The sequence below is a fragment of the Callithrix jacchus genome, chromosome 8, assembly GCF_049354715.1.
Source record: "Callithrix jacchus isolate 240 chromosome 8, calJac240_pri, whole genome shotgun sequence".
In the NCBI taxonomy this organism is placed as follows: Eukaryota; Metazoa; Chordata; class Mammalia; order Primates; family Cebidae; genus Callithrix; species Callithrix jacchus.
The window spans coordinates 101,596,037-101,619,901 of record NC_133509.1 but is presented as its reverse complement, the minus strand read 5'-3'; the positions used below and the strand labels follow the sequence as shown (position 1 = coordinate 101,619,901).

General features: G+C 34.1%; 1 protein-coding gene across 50 annotated transcripts in view; it reads right to left on the bottom strand.

Moving 5' to 3' along the window:
- GPHN (gephyrin) overlaps positions 1–23,865 on the bottom strand; it is a 689,342-nt gene that overhangs the window by 530,175 nt on the left and 135,302 nt on the right. For all 50 annotated transcript variants that reach the window (XR_013521272.1, XM_078335184.1, XM_078335182.1 and 47 more), the window contains one exon: positions 7,436–7,514. Coding sequence is in view for 32 of the 50 variants with exons in the window: in XM_009006165.5 (XP_009004413.1) it covers positions 7,436–7,514 (79 nt within the window). In the remaining 18 variants the exon portion in view is untranslated. The remainder of the gene's footprint in view (positions 1–7,435; positions 7,515–23,865) is intronic.

The window sequence follows — 23,865 nt, the reverse complement described above, 5'->3', positions numbered from 1 at the left end:
CCAGCACATTGACAAGTAATAATTTTATTATTGTTGTTAATATTAATAAAATAGTTGTATTACTATTACCATATAATAATCATTTTATTATTATTGTTACACATTGACAAGAACTGTTACCACTTTTGCCTTCACATAGTATCTCAGACAGATGTTGGTAGTATTATCTGTAATAATTTTAAAGGGCCCTTTATGTGAAGGCAAGTTAGCAGCCATCTTCCTGGTTTCATGAAGAAAGCCTGACTACCATAAATGAGACTAAGTCAAAAAAGATAAAAATAAATGATGGTATAGAATGAGAGAATCAGGCCCACTTGTACAAAACCCTTCATTCTATTCCTTGAAGTTCTCACAACCGACCTAAATATAAGCGTTCTTTATGATTCCATGAGAAGTATTCCTAAGTTTCATAAGCCAATCAGTCTGTTTTGCTTTTGTGTGTGTGTGTGTGTGTGTGTGTGTGTGTGTGTGTGTGTGTGTGACGGAGTTTTGCTCTTGTTACCCAGGCTGGAGTGCAATGGCACAATCTCGCCTTACCGCAACCTCCACCTCCTGGGTTCAGGCAATTCTCCTGCCTCAGCCTCCCGAGTAGCTGGGATTACAGGCACGCGCCACCATGCCCAGCTAAGTTTTTGTATTTTTAGTAGAGATGGGGTTTCACCATGTTGACCAGGATGGTCTCGATCTGTTGACCTCGTGATCCTCCCGCCTCGGCCTCCCAAAGTGCTGGGATTACAGGCTTGAGCCACCGCGCCCGGCCCCTGTTTTGCTTTTTAAGCTAGTTTGAATTAGGTTCCTGTACCCAAAAATTAAAGAATCAACTAAAATGATATACTATTTCATTAAAAATTTTAAAATACTAGATTGGTTATCTATATGCTTTAAGCAGAAAATCTGGATATTATCCATCTTTAATCATAAGTTTATTGATTATAGGAACTATGTCTGTTAAACCTTATTGCTAAATAACTTAAGAATCTACTAATGCTTTTAGTTAAATAAAAAAATGAATAAATTCGTTAAAAGTTAAACATATATCCCCAGAAATAGAGGAAGATGAAGTTTCTTCTTAAAAGCAAAGTATATCTTTGGATTTACAGTCCTGACATAGAACAGTACCATAACACTATAGCACCAGCCTAAACTGTATTGTCCCAATATACACCTTATAGACCAATAAATATATAACCTAGCCAGCACCAAAAAAAGCTGATTAAATGTGATAAAAACTTACAGTTAGAGGTATTATTACAAACAAGACAGCTTTGGTAGCTGTCTTAGATTTAGAAGAACTATTGGTGGTAGAGCAAAATGAAAAATCAATAATGTTTAAAATGCTGCCACTAAAAAATGCATTTTTACACCAAATGAAATTTATCTACAGGGAAACAAAGAATAATAATATAAAACTCTTCTCTTTTGTTTAATAAATGTAAAATTCTCAAAGATACCTTAATATTGAAACTTTATAAATAGTCCATAAAAAGCAATAACTAAATTCATCTATCTGAGAATGCAATATGAATATGTACAATGCTACAGAAAATAACCACTTCAGAAACCATTGTTTATCTTCTGCTGACTGGCATTTTAAAGAAATTCCATTCACCATAGCAACCTGTCTTAACAGGTTATAATATAGGATATATTTAGAGATGACTGCTTTCCAGTCAGCAATCCTGACTTTTCTTCATATTTAATGGCATAATCCAAGGCACCAAAATATCATTTAATAAGACTGTAGTGTGAAGACAAGTACACTCAGAGAGACAAGGCTGGGTTTCAGAACCAACAAAAGGTTAAAAATTCTACTATCGGTAATAAAATAAGTAAAGAAGTACATAAAAGTGAATAAAATTTTCATGTCTATAAAATTTACAATTAGATAAAACAACATTGTCCAATTTTATCTTTGTTCTTAAACATAAAATGCTATAATTAAGTATAAATGATCTATAGTAACAAAATAACATTTCAACTAGAAGGTGGTGGTGATTTTTTAACCAGTGAGCTACATTATTTCCAAGCTGATCACTTTCAATAAAAATATATATCTTTTTCCAAAAAGCAATCTTTTACAATGAGTAATAACAAGAGCAGTAGTAATGTAAGTCAAACAATACAAATAGGAAAGATGAATTAATTAAAATTCTACAGTTACAAAATTACAATAGACTTATTTTTGCTTTATAGCCTTTATAATCACAATGAAGATAATTTCTAGTTTATGTAAACAGTTACTATAAGTAACACAGTTTTATACAGTTTACTACACAACATACAACATTATCATAATAGTCAAATATATAAAACGCCTTTTTTTCTTTACTCTCTTGATTACTTGCATGAAAGTCTTTTTTTATTTTCCTTGTTAAGACAGAGTTTCACTCATGTTACCCAGGCTGGAGTGCAGTGGTGCAATCTTGGCTCACTACAACCTCCACCACCCTGATTCAAGTGATTCTCCTGCGTCAGCCTCCCAAGTAGCTGGGATTACAGGTACCTACCATCACACTTGGCTAATTTTTTGTTGTTTTAGTAGAGACATATTTTCACTATGTTGGCCAGGCTGGTCTCGAACTTCTGACCTCAGGTGATCCACCCGCCTTGGCCTACCAAAGTGCAGAGGTTATAGGCGTGAGTCACCACACCTGGCCATGGAAGTCATTATTAAAGACAAGATGTGAAGAACCAAGTAAAGTTCAATTAAAAACATCAAGAACATATCACTTCATGCCCATTAGGATAACTACAATTTTTAAAATTAAGTGTTGGTGAAGATGTTGAGAAACTGGAGCCTGAAACACTGCCAGTGGAGCTGTACAATGGTATAGCTGCTACAGAAAACAATATAGTGGTCCTTCAAAAAAAATGAAAATAGAATTACTCTATGATCCCATAATTCCACTTCTGGGTATATATCCAAAAGAATTGAAATCAGGATCCAAAAAGGTATTTGTACACTCATGTTCATAAGATCACTGCTCATAGCAGTCCAAAAGGGGAAGTAACCCAAGTGTTCACTGATGGATGAATAGATAAACAAAATTTGGTCTATACATACAATGAAAATGTGTCCTATTTGACTATAAGAAAAATTACTAATACCCTGCATTCTGAATGATATTTCCAACATTCAGAGATGGCCAATTCTTCTATGAAAAATTCATTAAACAATTCTTCCTCTGGCCATCTTACAAAGCACATATCTAAAATAGTCCTAAATTTTTAAGAGCCTTTGCAAATTAAATGAGACATGTTCCACACATACACAATCGGCAGGATCATTATAAATGGAAAAAAAAGATTTATCTAGTTGTCATTTTTATGCTTTTTTTATTTCTAACTTTTTTTGTGTGATTCCTAACTTTTAACAATATTTATAAATGAGTCTGAGTTCAAATAATTATGTTACCTTGTAAATAAGCAATAAGAAATCTAAAGCATAAGTATGGTAATATATCTCTTATCTGCAGCACACAGTAAATGGAGATTTGAAAGTATGTTTAAGAATTACCTGTATAGAGACTACAACTGAATACAATTGAAAATAATGTACTTTATACAGAGTATCTCTTTTGTACTTAATAGTCATCTCTCCAGAAGAAACATAAATGATTTAATAACTTACATAGTATGTATTTCTCCACTTAAAAATATCACACTAAGAATAACTTCTTGCAAGCATGAAAATTATGTAGCACATTAGATAGGTTTCTAATATAGTGATAATATCAAGTTACACTTGATAACACTTTTCAATGTGCTATTGAGACCATAACTATATAAAAAGAGTTCTTATAACAACTCAAATTGACAAATTATATATACAGCAGAGGAAATTAACCTCAAAATATTTATAACCATAAATAGAAGATGAACTACTGAAACAGTTACTTGTTTATTTTAAAATCTAGCATGCATGCAAATGACTAATTCAAACAAACCCTTAGGCACATTAATCAGTAAAAAGTGAATGTCAAGGTTTTCTACTTGCGCTTATACTTAACACCTATAGGACTGTGATAGAAACAAGAAATTGTATAACTGCCCAAAGAAAAGAGCTTGTCAGGTATTCCCTTAACCTCAATCTTGCTACAAGTCACATTCTGCTCCTATTACTACAACAGATGAAAAGTTAGTAGCAAGACCAGAAAGTCTTGCTTAGAGATTCATAACTTTCTCATATTTTTTTTCTCCCATGGCATCCCTCTGTCATGTTCACATAATAGCTCACTCAGTTCATTCAAGCCCAGTAACAAGTTTTACTACAACGGCAGTAAAATCTTGAAATATGTGTTATACAGTTTAAGTAAATTACAGGGTTCCATCATTGTTCCATTAGCTTAACACAGATTTAAAGCATGTATAAGTCAATTTAAGTTCCACATTTTCAATTTCTGATGCAGTAAGCCCCTCATCTAGCTCTGACTACTCTTGGTTTAAACATTGTTTTACATTATGTATTCTTTTTTTCTTTTTATCTTTTTTTAAATTTGTTTTATATTATATATTCTTAAGAAAACTCATTACAGTTTTATTTCTATACTTTACCAACAGAAATTCTGTACCTGCTCATTTATCTAATTAAGACATAGAATACACTACTCTGAGTATCAATATTGACTAGATAAGCCTGGGTTTTCCTTAGCCTAATTTTTCTTGCTCTATTGTGTTCTGTCTTCCTTTCTAACAGTATTGGGGCTAAAAATCTTAATTCTTCTTTATAAGCAACTCCTTTCAGTATCGGCAACTCAAGTGGGTGAAACATAATTAAAATCTGCCAGGCACATTAACATACAAAACATTCACTCAACATACATCTTACTCTAATAATTTTTATTTGGAACACATATTAAAATGACATACATATACAATTTTAATAACCATCAGACTAGTCTGGAGTAGTTACCAAATGACAGTGATCTTTTGAGGAGATTTTTGTAAAACAAAAAAGTATTTCTGACATACTTCCTCTTCAATGTTGCAACATAAACAGCTCAACTCCGCATAGAACCATCTAGTATACCTGAATCAATGAAAAGTATTGAACATTTATGTCTAGAGTCTGAGACAGAAAAAAGACACCTAGCTTAAAAAAAAAAAAAGATTAAAAAGATCCTCACCTACAACGTATATACTAAATGAATACTGCAATCAGAAAGGAACTCAGAATAAAATATTTCCCATTATAACAACAAATATATGTATATGTATATCTTTTTCCACACTGGGCATTTCTTTCTCTAAAAGATTTTACCTAACGAGAAATATATCTTTAAAATACGAATTCAAATCATCAGTAGTATATCATGACAGTTCTTAATAAAGAAAAAATTCCTTAGAAATCCAGGCAGGCAGGAGCAAAAACAAACTTTTTCTCCATCAATGTTAACATTCCTATATACAAGAGTAACTCAAAAGGATAAAGGCAAGTTAAGAGAATGATGCTTTATTAAGATATTTCTGGCTGTTCTAATATAGGTACTCTGAGAATTATTTTGTCCATCCAGTGAAGTGGTCTGAGATAAATTTTCTAGAATACTAAAATTAAATATAGAATTTAGTGGTAGATTGAATGATGAATGTTATTCTACATTCTAGGAAGAAGCACTGAATTTCCTCAAAACATGAAAACTGATTATTATAATACATTATTCAAGTATAATTCTTCAAATCTTTTATATAATTGAAGTTGATATAAGCATGTTTTTCATCATATTGCTATATTAAAAAGATATACATTTTTATTTTACTAAAATATATCTTACAAATAATATAATAATAATTTATTTTATTCATTCAAATAAGCAAAGTCTTTTGAGGAAATTATAGTTTCCACTCATATCCAAAAGGAAAGTAGAACTCTTAATGCAATTAAATATTATTCACTATGTATATTTACATCCAAACAGAATAATCACATTGGTGGTTAAATTTTCACAGGACTCAAAGGACAACTGTCAATCCTTATAGGAATAAAAATCAAAGAGGAAGAATATTTGCAATCCTTTCGAGTTAGAAAAAGAAAAAGAAAAAATGGACAGATAGGTTTGGAAACGCATTCTGAACTCACTATATTATATACAACCTTCAATATTCAATACATTTTCAGCACCCTTGTGATAATATTTTTTAACATGACTAGTCTCATTAAACAATCAATCATTCAAAAAAAAAATCAGTCATCTTCAAGATAGCCTTGCGTTTATTCCTCACAAAATTTCAATGATTTATTAGTGAATCTGTGGGAAGGTAGATTACATGTAATCTGGAAGATGGATCTCCTATTATGACATATTTTATGGTATGCATTATATACATCATTAAAGAAAGCACCTGGCAGCACTCAATTTTCTTTACTTCACAGGCTTAACTAATCTTAATTATTTATTCTTCTAATAAACAATGATATTATTGGGAAAGTATGTTCATATAGATAGTACATGTATTTACCAGCAAATATAAAACTATAAAAAATATATAAACTAGAAAGTGACATTATTGTAGAGTATATACTGATAATGAATGTAAATTATGGGCCGGCGCGGTGGCTCATGCCTGTAATCCCAGCACTTTGGGAGGCCGAGGCGGGTGGATCACAAGGTCAGAAAATCGAGACCATCCTGGTCAACATGGTGAAACCCCGTCTCTACTAAAAAAATACAAAAACTTAGCTGGGCATGGTGGCGCGTGCCTGTAATCCCAGCTACTCAGGAGGCAGAGGCAGGAGAATTGCCTGAACCCAGGAGGCGGAGAGGACTCCAGCCTGGGTAACAAGAGCGAAATTCCGTCTCAAAAAAAAAAAAAAAGAAAGAATGTAAATGATGAGCAAAAAAACCCTGAAATCTATAAACTCTCCAAAATCACTGTGCCATATGTAAAACATCAGAAATATAACTAATATATTGAACTGTATATTATTACAAATAACTTTAATATTTCTAATTATAATTACAAATAATTACTATAAATAATATATTCAAAAAACTTCAAATTGTTGTAAACAAATTCAATCTCTGTTTCTCAAGCAAATGAACTAATTTATATTTCTAATTATAATTACAAATAATTACTATAAATAATATATTCAAAAAACTTCAAATTGTTGCAAACAAATTCAATCTCTGTTTCTCAAGCAAATCAACTACTAATCATCTTCCCTGGTTAAAACTTACTGCCACATTGGCAAGATATCATCAGCCATTAGCATTCCTCCTTGAAAATCAATCATTAATCGTAACACCATGCCTTCTAAAATCTATTCTATTTCTAGAAAGAAATTATTCTGTCAGATCTCAATATACATAGAACACATTATTAGAAAAGAAAAAATTGTTGTACCTCCAATAAGTTTTCAGACCGAACTTTTGAAAAAAAGAACACTAATAATAAAGTTTTAATTTATACTTAATACTGAAAGCAAAATACTCACAAAGAAGGATCTTGTACGAGATCTTTGAGATTTATCCCACTGCGATCTTCCGCAAGATTCCTGAAGCAACTATCACTCACTAAATAGAAATGGGAAAAAGAAAAAAAAATTAATTTTTTTTACATTTTATTTAAGCTATTGCTGACCAGAACAAATTTTGAAATGAAAAATGGCTTTTAAAATAATTCTCCCCAAACATTAATATTAATTTATTTAGACCTGGTAAATTTAGCAACAAATGTTAATAATCTAAATAAGCCAACATTTCAGTAACAATCCACTAATTTAAAGCACACCAACACTATATAAATAATTATATAAAGCAATAAATGTGTGGGTCTGAATTTTGTTCTTACTTTTACAAGATCGATTTACTAGTACACAGTAGGAAGTCACAACTAGGAAAAAAAGATAAACTAAAAAATCATATTTTTAAAAATATAGGCAAGCAATGGAAATAAAAAGATAAACTAAATTTGCAGAATGATTGAAGCTTAATATCTCTTAAGTTAGCTAATCCTGCTTATTACTTTAATTTCTGGAAGAATTTGTCATTTAGACACAGGCTAAATAAGAAAGAAGGACACTGCTAAGGAAAAGAAAAACCAGCACAGCTCTTAATAATTTGTAAGCTGGCATGACAAACTGGAATCTGATGAAGCCCAAAGTTACAATCTGTTATCCAGTTTGTCATGCCAGATTTTGCAGTTTATCTTTCTTTCATCTGTAATTTTTTCATCCCTTTTGCAGTTTATCTCTTTTTTTCATCTGTAATTTTTCTCCCTGAAAAATTTGCTGAGTGCTAAAACTACATAAGAGGATTTGGGGCAGCAGTCGTAAGACTAGGCCAAATAATAATAATACCTGTAGTGTTGTGATGATTAGAAGTCAAAGTCACACTAGAATAGATGGAGCCTACCATTGTGAGGATAAAATTTCAGTAGGTCTTCCCACAAGACATTTGCTCTCAACCAAAAACATCCCGTTAGCGGGTGGGGAGCAAGAGGAAATGAGTAAAGGGAGCAGGACCAGAAAGGTAGAATAAAATCTCCAACAACTTTATAGTATATAAATACAAAGTCATCAGACAGAAAAGTCTGCAACGTAACAGTTGTTGTCATTAGGACATTTAAAATCAAAGGCATTCTGTCGTAGGCACTCTAAGCGTATCTAAAACTGCCACCCAAACTCTATGCAGTAAGATTCATAGTGGATTTCAGGTGATTAGCACTTGATCTTATCTTTGTAATACAGAATTGAAGAAAAATAATGTTTAGGTCAATTTCTGCTGCTCTATTATAAACAATATTTGGTATACAATAAAAATTACAAGGTATGGAAAGGGGCACAAAACAGGGAGTCTCAGGTCAGAGGACTGGCCCAACCAGGAACCACCACAAATGATGACCTCATGAACTCCAGTGGTAAGGAAACCATGTGCCTTCAATCACCACCCAGGGGCCTAAGAACCAGCTCACTGCTAACACTGCCAGTGCCTATGCACAATCCCCAGGAGCTGAAGGACAAGCCCACCAAGTATCCCTGTCCCCAGCAAAGTCTTGTCACTGACTCCATGAACAACCTCACCTGAAGTCTCTTGGGAAATTGCAGACACTGCTAACATTATTTACAGCCAAAGTAATCCTATAGAGATACCCTAATGCAACCACCTCAACCAAAGCCAATACACTCTACCCAAATGACACTATAGATATGTCTACAGAAAAGTTTACCTAAAAAAGCTAATCCAGAAAATTGAAAGAAGAAACTGCTAACCATATACACAGTTATCAATGTAGGGATGCAAGACACATGAAAAAGGAAACATAACACCTCCATAGAAACACAATAATTCTCCAATAGCAGAGCCCTCAAAAGAAAATCTATGAAATACCAGAAAAAAAGTTAAATAATAATCTTTTAAAAAACTCAGTAGATACAAAATGACACAGATAGAAAATATACATAAATCAGAAAAAAATTGGTTATCTAAATGAGAAATTAAACAGAGTGTCATAAAAAAACAACTCAACAGAAATCCTAGAACTGAAGAATTCAATGTTTAAAATTAAAAAAATTGAAACCTTCAACAACTGAACAAGATCAAGCAGGAGAATAATTTTGGTACTTGAAGACAGGCTTTTTTTTAAAAAAAAAAAAATAACCCAGTCAGACAAAAGGAAAAAAAAAAGATTTTTAAAAAGGAATGAATAAACCTATATGACATGGGAAACCATCAAGTAAATACATAATCACATTTTGTGAATTATAGAAAGAAATCAGTGTAAAAAAGGCATAGAAAACGTATTTAATAATGTAATAGCTGACAACTTCCCAAATCTTATGAAAGAAATAGCAAGATCCAGAAAGGTCAAATGTCCCCAAATACTCAACCCAAAAATGTAATCTCTGAGACACTTACCACTTAAACTGCCAAGAGTCAAAGACAAAGAAACTATCGTAAAAACAGCTAAAGGCATCAAGTTACATGTAAGGGAATCCTCTATAGACTAATAGCAGATTTCTGAACAGAAGCATTATAGGCCAAGAGAGAAAAGGATGATTTAAGCAAGGTACTGAAACAAACAAACAAAAAACCCTACTGATTATTGTGTTAGCAAGGATGTAACAACAATCATAAAACTAGAAGTCATTATCCATGATTAGCATAGATGTAAAAATCCTCAACAAATACTAGGAATCTGAATCCAATGGTACATCAAAAAAAATAATACACTATGATCAAGTGGAATTTATCTCAGGTATGCAAGGATGGTTCAACATACGAAAAATCAATAAATGTGCTACATCATATCAACGGAATGATAGGTGAAAAGCAAATCACATGATCATCTCAAATCCAAAGAAAGCATCTGATAAAATTCAACTCCCTTCATAATAAAAACTCCAAAAAAATTAAATATAGAAAGATTATAGCTAAACACAATAAAGGCCATATATGAAAAATCCCCAGCCAAAATCACAATGAATGGAGAAAAGCTAAAAGCCTTTCATGAAGAACTAGAACCAGAGGGGCAGGCATGGTGGCTCACGCCTGTAATCCCAGCACTTTGGGGGGCCGAGGCAGGTGGATCGCGAGGTCAAGACATCGAGACCATCCTGGTCAAACAAGGTGAAACCCTGTCTCTACTAAAAATCCAAAAATTAGCTGGGCACAGTGGTGCGTGCCTGTAGTCCCAGCTACTCGGGAGGCTGAGGCAGGAGAATTGCTTGAACCCAGGAAGCGGAGGTTGCGGTGAGCCAAGATTGAGCCATTGCACTCCAGCCTGGGTAACAAGAGAGAAAACTCCGTCTCAAACAAAAAAAAAAAAAAAAGAAAAAAGAACTAGAACAAGAACAAGAAATAATGTATACTTTTACCACTTTTCTTTAAGATAGAACTGGAATTTCTCACCAAAACAATTAGGCCACAATAGGAAATAAAGTGTATCTAAATTAGCAAAGAGAAAGGCAAATTGTCCCTCTCTGCAGATGACATAATCTTACATATAAAAAAACCGGGAGAACGATCCAAGATGGCCAATCGCTAACATCCCGGGATTGCAGCTCTCAGGGAAGGCGCGGAGAACTAGAGGACGCCACACTTTCAGACAAAGTCTGGTCGCTCACGGAGCAGAAGATCCCCCAGTGGTGGAAACACACGAGTCGCCAGAGTGACTCTCGTGGTCGGCACAGCGGTTCCGCCGGCACCTCGACGCGGCAGCACTCGGCGCAGAGTAAACAGGACCGGTTCCCCTTCTGACCGAGGTTTGGAGCCCCGGGAAGGCAGAGTCGCCTACTACGGAAACAAGAAGGAAGCCGACAGGAGAATCCTGGGCAGAAAAGCACCATCAGTTTTAACACCGCTGCTCTGGCCCTGGGAACTAACAACCTGGACGTCCACTCAAGAGACCTAATCTGAAAGTTGGTAATTTCAAAGACGACAGGAGGATAAATTTACAATGACGGGAAGAAACCAGCGTAAAAAAGCTGAGAATACTCAAAGTCAGAACGCCTCTCACTCTAAAGATGATCACAGTTCCACATCAACAATGGAACAAGGCTTGATGGAGAACGAGCGCCTCCTGATGACAGAATCACTCTTCAAGGAATGGATAATAACAAACTTCGGTGAGTTAAAAGAACATGTTGTAGCCCAACGTAAAGAAACTAGGAACTTTGAAAAAAGGTTTGATGAAATCCTATTGAGAATAGACAACTTAGAGAGGAGTATGAGTGAATTAATGGAACTGAAGAATACAATACAGGAACTCCGAGAAGTATGCACAGGTTTAAACACTCGAATTGTTCAAGCAGAAGAAGGGATATCAGAGGTCAAAGTCCAACTTAATGAAATAAAACGTGAAGAAAAGATTAGAGAAAAAAGGATAAAAAGGAATGAGCAAAGTCTCCAAGAAATGTGGGACTATGTGAAAAGACCAAATTTACGTTTGATAGGTGTACCTGAATGCCACGGAGAGAATGAATCCAAGCTGGAAAATACCCTTCAGGATATTATTCAGGAAAATTTTCCTAAACTAGCAAAGCAGGTCAACATTCAACCCCAGGTAATACAGAGAACACCACAAAGATATTCCTCAAGAAGAGCAACCCCAAGGCACATAATCGTTAGATTCACCAGGGTTGAAACGAAGGAGAGGATACTAAGGGCAGCCAGAGAGAAAGGTCGGATAACCCACAAAGGCAGGCCTATCAGACTTACAGCAGATCTCTCGGCAGAAACTCTACAGGCCAGAAGAGAGTGGGGGCCAATATTCAACATCCTCAAAGAACAGAACCTTCAGCCCAGAATTTCATATCCAGCCAAACTAAGCTTCACAACTGAAGGAAAAATAAAATCTTTTATGAACAAGCAAGAACTCAGAGATTTTATTACCACCAGGCCTGCTTTACAAGAGCTTCTGAAAGAAGCATTACACACAGAAAGAAACAACCAGTATTAGCCTTTTTAAAAATACACCAAAAAGCAAAGAGCACCAACATAAAGAAGAATTTACACCAACAAATGCATAAAACAGCCAGTCAACATCAAATGGCAGTAACCCTAAATTTAAATTGACTGAATTCCCAATCAAAAGACACAGCCAAAACCCAACGGCATGTTACATCCAGACCTGTTTCACATGCAAGGATACACAAAGACTCAAAACAAAGGGATGGAGAAAGATTTACCAACCAAATGGAGAGCAAAAATAAATAATAAATAAATAAAAAGCAGGAGTTGCAATTCTTGTATCGGATAAAATAGATTTTAAAGCAACAAAGATATAGTGGTAAAAGGATCAATGCAACAACAAGAGCTAACGATCCTAACACCCAGATAGGGGACTTATATTCAATGAGACAGAAAATTAATAAGGATATCAAGGACTCGAATTCAGATCCAGAACAAGTAAACTTAATAAATATTTATAGAGCTCTCCACTTCAAATACACAAAATATACATTCTTGTCAATACCACATCACACCTACCCATTAGTTTAAATGAAACATTCATTGGCCATTATTAATACCCAATTTTTTTCCAAAATAAAGCAATATTTCCATTTACTCTCCCTCTTTCTCTTCCTCTTTCTTCCTCTCCTTTACTTATTTTTTTTTTCTTTACTTCTCTCAAAAAAAAAAGAAATCGACTTGTAAACCCCTAGATCCAGGTCGGCAATGTCTCGTTCATTGCTTGATTCCCTTTCTTCCCTTCCCTCCCTCCCTCCCTCCCTCCCCGCTTCCTCCCTTCCTTCCTTCCTTCATCCCTTCCTTCCTCCCTACCATCCTTATTCCCTTCCTTCCTGCCTTCCTCCCCCCCCAAAAATAAAAATAAAAATAAAAAAATTAAAAAAAAAAAACCCTAAAGACCCCTCAAAAAAACTCTAGGAAGAAAAATAATAGAAACTAGGGATTCCAAAAGAGAGGAAGTTGGGGTTGAAAAATTACCTATTGGGTACAATATTCACTAGCTGGATGATGGGTAAACTATAAACCCAAATCCTATCACTATGCTATATATATATATATCATATATATATCATATATGATATATATATATATATATATCATATATATATCATATATGATATATATATATATATATATCATATATATATCATATATGATATATATATATATATATATATATAACAAACCTGCACATATACCTCCCGAATCTATAAAAAGATAAAATATCTTAGAACTGCTAAACAAATTCAGACAAGCTACAGGATACAAAATCAACATACAAAAATCAGTGATGTTTTTATAGAACAATGAACTAGCTGAAAAAAAAAAGTCAGGAAAGCAATCCCATTTGCAATCAATACCTGCCAAAAAGGATAAAATAAATGGTGTTGGAAAACTGGATATTTACATGCAGAAGAATCAAAGGATATCCCTATATCTAACCACAAAAATCAACTCAAAATGAATCAAAAATTTAAACCTGAGACCTGAAATTACAAAACAACTATAAGAAAACGTATTAGAAATGCTTCAGGACATCTGTCTAGGCAAAGATTTTAAAGATTTCAAAGGCACAGGTGACAAAAACAAAAACAGACAAATGGGACTATACCAAACTAAAAAGCTTCTGCAGAGCAAAAAAAGGAAGATTAACAGAGTAAAGAAATATAGTCTATTGAATCAAAGAAAATATTTGCAAATTATTTACCTGACAAGGGAATAATGTCCAGAATATATATGGAACTCACACAACCCAACATCAAAAAATCTGATTAAAAACTGGAAAAGAATCTGAATAGACGTCTCAAAAGAAGACACACAAATAGCCAACAAATATATAAATGAATGCTCAACATCCCTCGATATCAGGAAAACATAATATCAAAACTGCAATGAGATCATTTCATTCCAGTCAGGATGGCTATTATCAAAAAGATCAAAAACAACAAATGCTGGTGAGGATGAAGAGAAACGGGAACTTACACACTGTTTGTGGGAATGTAAATTAGTACAGCCATTATGAAAAACAAGATGGAGGTTCTTGAAAAAAGTAAAAATTTACCATCGGATCCCAGCAATCACACTAATGGATATTTATCAAAAAGCAAGAAAATCAAATATGTGAAAGAGATACTTCTACCCTCATGTTTACTGCAGCATGATTCACAACATCCAAGATATGGAATCAAAGTAAACATCCATAAGCAGGTGAATGGATAAAGAGAATGATGTGGTATATATACATAATTGATTGCTATTCAGACATAAAAAAAAAAGAAAGAATTAAATCCAGTCACAAGCAGCAACATGGATCAGCCTGGAGAACATTATGTTATGTGAAATAAGTCAGAACGATAAATACAACCTGTTCTCATACATACTTAGTATCCATTAAAAAAAAAAGAGGTCATAGAAGTAGAGAGTAGAATTGTGGTTGCTAGAGGCTTAGAAGAGGCATGGGTAGGGAAGGATGGGAAGAGGCTGGCTAATGAACACAAACTTAAAGCTAGATAACAGGAGTAAGTTCTAGTCTTTATAGCACTGTAGTATAAATATGGTTGACTGGAATTTATTGTATATTTTTAAAAAACTAGAAGAGAAGATTTTGAATGTTCACAGTAAAAAGAAATAAGTGTTAGAGATTATGGATATGCTAAATACCCTGATTCAATAATTCCACATTGTGTAAATGTATTGAAATATCAAACTGTATCCCATAAATATGTACAATTATTGCATGTCAACTAAAGATAAAAGAAAAAATGTGAAGGTGAAATAAAGACTTTCTTGGGCAGCAAAAAAAAATTTGTCTAATTTGTTGCCAGTAGCCCTGACATACTGGAAACGTTAAAAGAAGTTTTTCAGAAAGAAGAAAAATGATTATCAGTCAGAAACTAAGATCTTCTTAAATAAAGTACGTTAGAGAAGAAATAAAAGGTAAAAACTTTTCTTTTTCCTAATTTATCTAACATAATAGTTTGTTCAAAATAATATAGCAACAATGTATATGATTATGTAGGCTTATATATATATTCTTCTGCATGCTTTTATAAAGTTAAATGAATTTCAGTAAGTATACACTGGGTGGAAGAGGGGAATTAGGATTATTTTCTCATATTACTTGTGAATATAGTGTTATTGGACTTTGTTTAGTTGATATGTTTACTAAAAACTCTAGGATGACCATTAAAAAATAAAAACAGGCTGGGTGCAGTGGCTCATGTCTGTAAGCCCAGCACTTTGGGAGGCTAAGGAGGACAGAACATGAGGTCAAAAGATCAAGACCATCCTGGCTAACATGGTGAAACCCCATCTCTACTAAAAATACAAAAATTAGCTGGGCATGGTGGCACATGCCTATAGTCCCAGCTACCTGGGAGGCTGAGGCAGGAGAATCACTTGAACCCAGGAGGCAGACATTGCAGTGAGCCAAGATCACGCCACTGTAGTCAAGCCTGGGCAACAGAGCAAGACTCCATCTCAAAAGAAAAAAAAAGTAAAAAGTAAAAAAAAAAACAGAGGCATAACTGATATGCTATGACAAAAGAGAAATTCAAATTATGTAAGTCGTTCAGTTAGAAATACATAAGGTAGAAGAGAGACAAAACAAGAACAAAGACCAAAGGCAACAAATAAAAAAGTTTAAAAATATGGTAAATGTTAATTCAGTTACATCAATAATGATGTTGAATGTCAATGGTCTGAATGCACCGATTAAAAAACAGATTGTCAGAGCAGATTAAAAAAATAAGGTACAACTGTATGTTTTCTACTGAAAAATCCACTTCAAATATAAAAATACTTACAGATAAAAGTGAAAGTATAAAAAATGCCATGCTAACACTAATCAAAAGAAAGTGAGAGTAGCTGTATTAACCTCAGACAGAGCACATATCAAAGAAAGAAAAGTTATCAGGAATAAAGGGACAATATATTATGATAAAGAAATGAATTTTTCAAGAATACATAACAGTCCTCAGCATGTATATACATAACAACATAAAATTAAAATACATGAGGCAAAAAGTGATAGAAGTGCAACAAATAATAGATGAAACCCCTTTTATAGCTAGAAAACAAACAATCCTCTATCATAAATGAACAAATCCCAAAGAAAAAAATCAATAAGGATATAGGTGAACTCAACAGCACCAATGACCAACTTGATATACCCTCATCAATTGATGATTTCATCCATTAAGACCAGAATGCACATTTTTCTCAATCTTATATGGAACGATCACCAAAACTGACCACGTTCACACCTTACCACAAAATTATACAGTGTTGGCTCTCAGAACATAATGAAATTAAACTATAAATCAGTCACAGAAGAATAACAGAAGTATCCCCGAATACCTATAGATTAAATAACACGCTTCTAAAAAACGTATCAAAAATAAATCTCAAAATATATTTAGAAATATTGTTATGTAAATAATGATACCATAATTCATCAAATTTAAGAGAGGCAGTAAAAGTGGTGCTTAGAGGAAAATTTATAATATTGAATGCCTATTTTAGAAAAGAAAGATTTAAAATCAATAATCTAAGCCTCCACCTTAGCAAACTAGAAATATGAGAGCAAATTAAATCCAAATTAAGCAGGAGCAAAGAAATAATAAAAATTTGAGGAGAAATTAATGCAACTAAAAATAGGAAATCTAAAGAGAAAACTGAATGAAACCAAAAGGTGATTCTTTGATAAAACCAATAGCCCTCTCGCAAAGTTCACTGAAAACACAAATCACTAACATCAGAAACAAAGAGGAAACATCACTACGGATATAATAGACATTAAAGGGATAATAAAGGAATATTATGAACAAGACGTGGGTCAAGAATTTGATAATCTTGATGGAATGAACCAATTCCTTAAAGACACAATCTACCAAAGTTAACAAAAGAAGAAATAGATAGTTTAAATCAATAATTAGCAAAGCCTTTAAATATATATTTAAAAATTTCAAAAAGAGAAACTAATGTAAAGGGGATTTCATAATGTTTTTAATGTAATCAACCTAAAATTATAAGTCAAAACAATGATAATATGCAAAACTTACACTATGATAGTCATTTAACAACTGCAAACATTGTTTGAATTCTAAGTACTTTCAAATCATTTTATGCTGTTGAAAGTTAACATATTCTGACAAAAATTAAAGAAGCAAAATCTCCTTTCCTGACAAACGGGCAGCAGATACATTTTCTAGTCACAAATTACATTTCCAGCCAAAGGGTTTGGACCTAATGCAAATTGAAAGGAAATTTCCATAAAAGTCTATTTAACTCTACAACTTTCCACCTCTTATCTTCATTAAAAGTGATTAATTTGCAATGTAATGACATACTCAAAGGCAGGAAACTAACAGAATTCTAAAAATGCATTCCAAATGATAAATATGCTCAAGTTAAATCATGACAATAGATTGAGATTAGTATGTGCCAGTAACAATTTCCACGAAAAGACATTTGCAAGGATAAAATACTCCATACAGATTAGCATTAAAAGGTGAACATGTGCAACTGATTTTGATGAGAGGGAACACAAACTATAAACCCTACTAACTATAAACTCTAAACTGTTATCATCTCCAGCATCTTTCATTCTTTAAATTAGTAAACACGAATTATAAATATTGCACTCCATTACTATTAGAAAATTTTTATTTCATAAATTTAAAAATCTAAGAAAATTTGTTTTCTTTTTTATCATGTAAGTACCTAAGGTACAATTCTCAATTTTGCATCTTGGCCCATAAAACCTAAAATATTTAATATATGGTCTTTTTTTTTTTTTTTTTTGAGACAGGGTCTTGTTCTGTTGCCTAGGCTAGAGTTTAGTGGTGCGACCTTGGCTCACTGCGACCTCTACCTCCCAGGCTCAAGTGATCCTCCTGCCTCAGCCTCCCAAGTAGCTGGACCATAGGTGTTCACCATCATGCTCAGATAAATTTTTTTGTATTTTTGTTAAAATGAGGTTTGACTGTTGCTCAGGCTGGTTTGAACATCTGAGCTCAAGCAATCCACCCACCTTGGCTTTCCAAAGTGCTGGGATTACAGGTGTGAGCCAGTGTACCTGGTCACCATATAGCCTTTTATAGAAGAAGTTTACTAAGCACTTTTTGGCAGGAACCAGTAAAACTACGAGACATTATAGAGAACCAGTTAATATTGTAATTTCTGACACATGCATATGCCTATGACTTTTCAGAGAGGATGCAAATTGATTTATAATCTCCTCTACTGCTTTATATTTCTGGTGAAAGCATATTAAAACACAAATTCTTTATGAAATCTTCCAAACATCTTCAACCAACCCCACAAAGATTCTCTTTCCAATCCTAGCCAAAGGGAGTTCACTGGAGACCTACTAAGGAGCCAAAACTAACATCCCTACACAACAGTAATAAGGAAAACCTTCCTACTCACCTACCAGGGAGGCCAATTAAAACACCTGACTTCCATCTCAACCTTGGAGCAAAGAGGTAGAGGTATTACTCTCAGAGGAAGTGTCAGAATGAGACAGCTACAACAGATAATTTAAATAAAGAAGACATTATCATAAGATCCAAAATGTCCAGGTTTTATTTAAAAATAAGTTGTAATACAAACAACCTGGAAGATCTCAAACTGAATGAAAAAAGGCAACTGACAAGTGTCAAGACCAAGACAGCAGAGATGCTAGACTTGCCTGAAAAATATTATAATCTTATCATGATAAAAGTTATTCAAAAAGGAATTATAAAAACACATGAAACAAATTTTATCAACAACAAAGAAAAAGAATCTTAGCCAAGAAGTAGGAGATACACAGGAAAATCAAATAGAAATTTTATACCTTAAAAACACAATAACTGAAATATAAAACTCAACAGATGTGTTCAATACTGCAATAAAGGATACATGTGAAAAAAATCAGTAAGCTAGGAGATAAAACACTGAAAGTTATCCAATCTGGAAAATAAAAAAATAGTTTGAAAAAATAGTCCCCAAGAATTATGAAACAATAACAAAAGAACTAAAGTTATTATCATTTGAGTACCAAAGAAGAGGAATAAAAGGATAGGCTGTATATTAAAAATAACAACTCAAAAACTTCCCAAATTCGGGAAAGGACAAAACATCCAGAGTCAAGAGTTTAAGAGAACTGAAAGAGGGTATAGTTAATAAAATCCACACCAAGATTTATGATGACCAAATATTTGAAAACTAAAGACAAAGGAAATATATGTTAAAAAGAGCAGGAGAGTGGGAAAGGCAATTCAAATGACAATAGCCAGAAACCAGAAAGGCTAGAAGGAAGTACTTTTTCTTTTTTAAATGCAGGGGTACTAGTGCAGGAAGTGCAGGTTACACAGGTAAATGTGTGTCATAGCAGTTTGTTGTAACAATTATTTCATTACCCAGGTAGTAAGCCTAGTATCCATTAGTTATTTTTCCTGATACTGTCCCTCCTCCAACCTTCTACCCTCAAGTAGGCCCCAGTGTGTGTTCTTCCTCTGTATGTGTCCTGTGTTCTCACCATTCAGCTCCCATTTCTAAGTTAGAACATATAGTATTTGGTTTTCTGTTCTTATATTAGTTTGTTAAGGATAATAACCTCCAGCTCCATCCATGTCCCTGCAAAGGATATATTTTCATTGTTTTTTGTGGCTGCATTATATTCTGTGGTGTATATGTACCACATTTTTTAATCCAGTCTATCAGTGATGGACACTTGGGTTGATTCCAATTTGCTATTGACAATAGTACTGCAGTAAACATATGTGTGCTTGTGTCTTTATAACAAAATGATTTATGTTCCTTTGGGTATATACCCAGTAATGGAATTGCTGGGTCAAACGGTATTTCTGACTTTAGGTCTCTGAGGAATCACCACACTATCTTCCACAATGGGTGAACTAATTTACACTCCCACCAACATTGTATAAGCCTTTCTTTTTATCCACAACCTCACAAACATCTGTTATTTTTCAGCTTTTTAGTAACAGTAGTCATTCTGACCAGTAGGATATGATATCTCATTGCAGTTTTGATTTGCATTTCTCAGTGACACTGAGCTTTTTCACATATGCTTGTTGGCTGCATGTACGTCTTCTTTTGAGAAATATCCATGTCCTTTGCACACTTTTTAATGGGGTGGTTTGTTTTTTCTTCTAAATTATTTAAGTTCCTTATAGGTGCTGGAATTAGAACTTTGACAGATGCATAGTTTGCAAAAATTTTCTGCCATTGTATAGGTTGTCTATTCACCCTGATGACAGTTTCTTTTGCTTTGCAGAAGCTCTTCAATTTACTTAGATACAATTTGTCAATTTTGCTTTGGTTGCAATTGCTTTTGACATCTTTGTCATGAAACCTTTGCCCATGCCTATGTCCTGAATGGTGCTGCCTAGACTGTCTTCCATGGTTTTTATAATTTTGGGTTTTACATTTAAGTCTTTACCTTAGTTTTTGTATATGGTGTAAGGAAGGGTTCAGTTTCAGTTTTCAGCCTATGGCTAGCCAGTTATCCCAGCACCATTTATTGAATAGGGAATCCTTTCCCCTTTACTTGCTTTTGTCATGTTTCCTGAAGATCAGATAGTTGTACATGTGTGGTCTTATTTCTGGATTCTCTATTCTGTTCCTTTGGTTATGTGTCTACTCTTATACCACTACTATATTGTTTTGCTCACTATAACCCCATAGTACAGTTTGTAGTTGGGTAGTGTGATGCCTCCAGCTTTATTCTTTTTGCTTGGGATTGCCTTGGCTATTTGGGCTCTTTCTTGGTTTAGTATGAATTTTTAAATAGTTTTCTCTAGTTCTGTGAATGGCAGTTTACAAAACTAGGTGTCAATGGTAGTTTAATGAGAATAGCATTGAATTTATAAATTGCTTTGGGCATATAGCCATTTTACCAATACTGATTCTTCCATTTTACCAATACTGATTCTTCCTATCCATGAGCATGGAATGTTTTTCCATTTGTTTGTGTAATCTCTAATTTCTTTGAGCAGTGATTTGTAGTTCTCCTTGTAGAGGTCTTTCACTTTGTTGTTAGTTATATTCCTAGGTATCTTACTCTTTTTGTGGCAACTGAAAAGGCGAGTACTTTTGATCTTGCTCTCATGTCAAGTGTTGTTCTTGTATAGGAATGCCAGAGATTTTTGCACATTGATTTTGTATCCTGAGACTTTGCTAAAGTTGTTTATCAGCTTACAAAGCTTTTGGACAGAGATGACTGGGGTTTTCTAGATATAGAATCATGCCATCTGGAAACAGGGATAGGTTGAATTCCTCTCTTCCTATTTGAATGCCCTTTATTTCTTTCTCTTGCCTAAATTGTTCTTGCCAGCAACCTCCGCCTCCTGGGTTCAAGCAATTCTGCTGCCTCAGCCTCCCGGGTAGCTGGGACTACAGGTACGCACCACCATGCCCAGCTAATTTTTGTATTTTTAGTAGACAGGGGGTTTCACCAATGTTGACCAGGATGGTCTCGATCTCTTGACCTCATGATCCACCCGCCTTGGCCTCCCAAAGTGCTGGAATTATAGGCGTGAGCCACTGTGCCTGGCCTCACTGATGTTTTTAATGGTTTCGCTTGTCTCTATCTCCTGCAGTTCAGCATTGATTGTGGTTATTCCTTGTCTTCTGCTAGCTTTGGGATTTGTTTGCTCTTGGTTCTCTAGTTCTTTTTGTTGTGACATTAGGTGGTTAACTTGAGATCTTGCTAGTTTTTTGATGTGGCCATTTACTGCTATAAATTTCCATCTTAACTCTGTCTTAGCTGTGTCCCAGAGAATCAGGTACATTGTATCTTTGTTCTCATTAATTTGAAAGAACTTGATTTCCATCTTAATTTCATTATTTACCCCAAAGTCATTCAGGGGCAGGTTATTTAATATCCATGTAATTGTACGGTTTTGAGTGAATTTTTTCAGACTTGAGTTCTAATTTGATTGTGCTCTGGTCCAAGAGACAGTTTGTTATGATTTCAGTTCTTTTGCATTTGCTGAGGAGTGTTTTACTTCTGCTTATGTGATCTTTTTTAGAGTAACAGCCATGTGGTAATGAGAAGAATGTACAGTCTTGTTTTTAAGTGGAAAGTTCAATAGATATCTATCAGGTACATTTAATCAAGTGCTGAGTTCAGATCCTGAATATCTTTGTTAATTTTCTGTTTTGATCTGTCTAATATTGTCAGTGGAATGTTAAAGTCTCCCACTATTATTGTGTGGGAGTCTAAATCTCTAATAAGTTGCTTTATGAATCTGGGTGTAAGTATTGGGTGTATATATATTTTTGATAGTTCTTCTTGTTGAATTGAACCCTTTACCATTATGTAATACCCTTCTTTGTCTTTTTTGATCTTTGTTGGTTAAAGTCTGTTTTGTCACAAACCAGGATTGCAATCCCTGCTTTTTTCTGTTTTCCATTTTGCTATGTAAATTTTCCTCCTTCCCTTTATTTTGAGCCTATGTGTGCCACTGCATGTGAGGTGGGTCTCTTGAGGACAGCAGACCATTGAGTCTTCTTTCTTTATCCAGCTGGTCTCTTTGTGCCTTGTATTTGGGGCATTTATCCCATTTACATTTAAGGTTAATATTGTTATGTGCAGATTTGATCCTGTCATTACGATGCTAGCTGGTTATTTTGCAGACTTGTTTAAAATAACTTGCAGTTGCTTTATAGTGTCATTGGACTGGGTACTCCAGTGTGCTTTTGTAGTGGTTGGCAATGGTTTTTCCCTTCCATATTTAATGCTTCTTTCAGGAGCTATTGCAAGGTAGGTGTGGTGGTAACAAATTCCCTCAGCATTTGCTTGTCTGGAAAGTATCTTCTTTCTCCTTTGCTTATGACGCTTAGATTGGCCAGATATGAAGTTCTGGGTTGGAATTTCTTTCTTTTTTCAGAATGTTGAATATTGGTCCCCAATCTCTTCTGGCATGTAGGGTTTCCACTGAGAGATCCGCTGTCAGTCAGATGGGCTTCCCTTTGTAAGTTGTCTGGCTTTTCTCTCTGGCTGTCCTTAACATTTTTTATTTCATTTTGACCTTGCAGAATCTGATTGTATGTCTTGGGGATGATCTTCTTGTGGGATATATTACAGGGGTTCTCCCATTTCCTGAAATGGATGTTGGTCTGTCTAGCTAGGTTGGGGAAGTCCTCATGGATGATATCCTGAGATACATTTTCCAAGTTGGTTCTACTCTTACCTCTTTGAGGTATACTAATCAGTGATAGATTCACTCTCTTTACATAATCTCATATTTCCCAGAGATTTTGTTCATTCTTTTTCATTCTTTCTTCTCTATTCCTGTATGTGTGTCTTATTTCAGAAAGATAGTCTTCAAGCTCTGGGATTATTTACTCTACTTGGTCTATTTGCCTATTAAATCCTCTACTTGGTCTATTCTCCTATTAATACTTGAAATTACATTATGAACTTCTTGTATTGTGTTTTTCA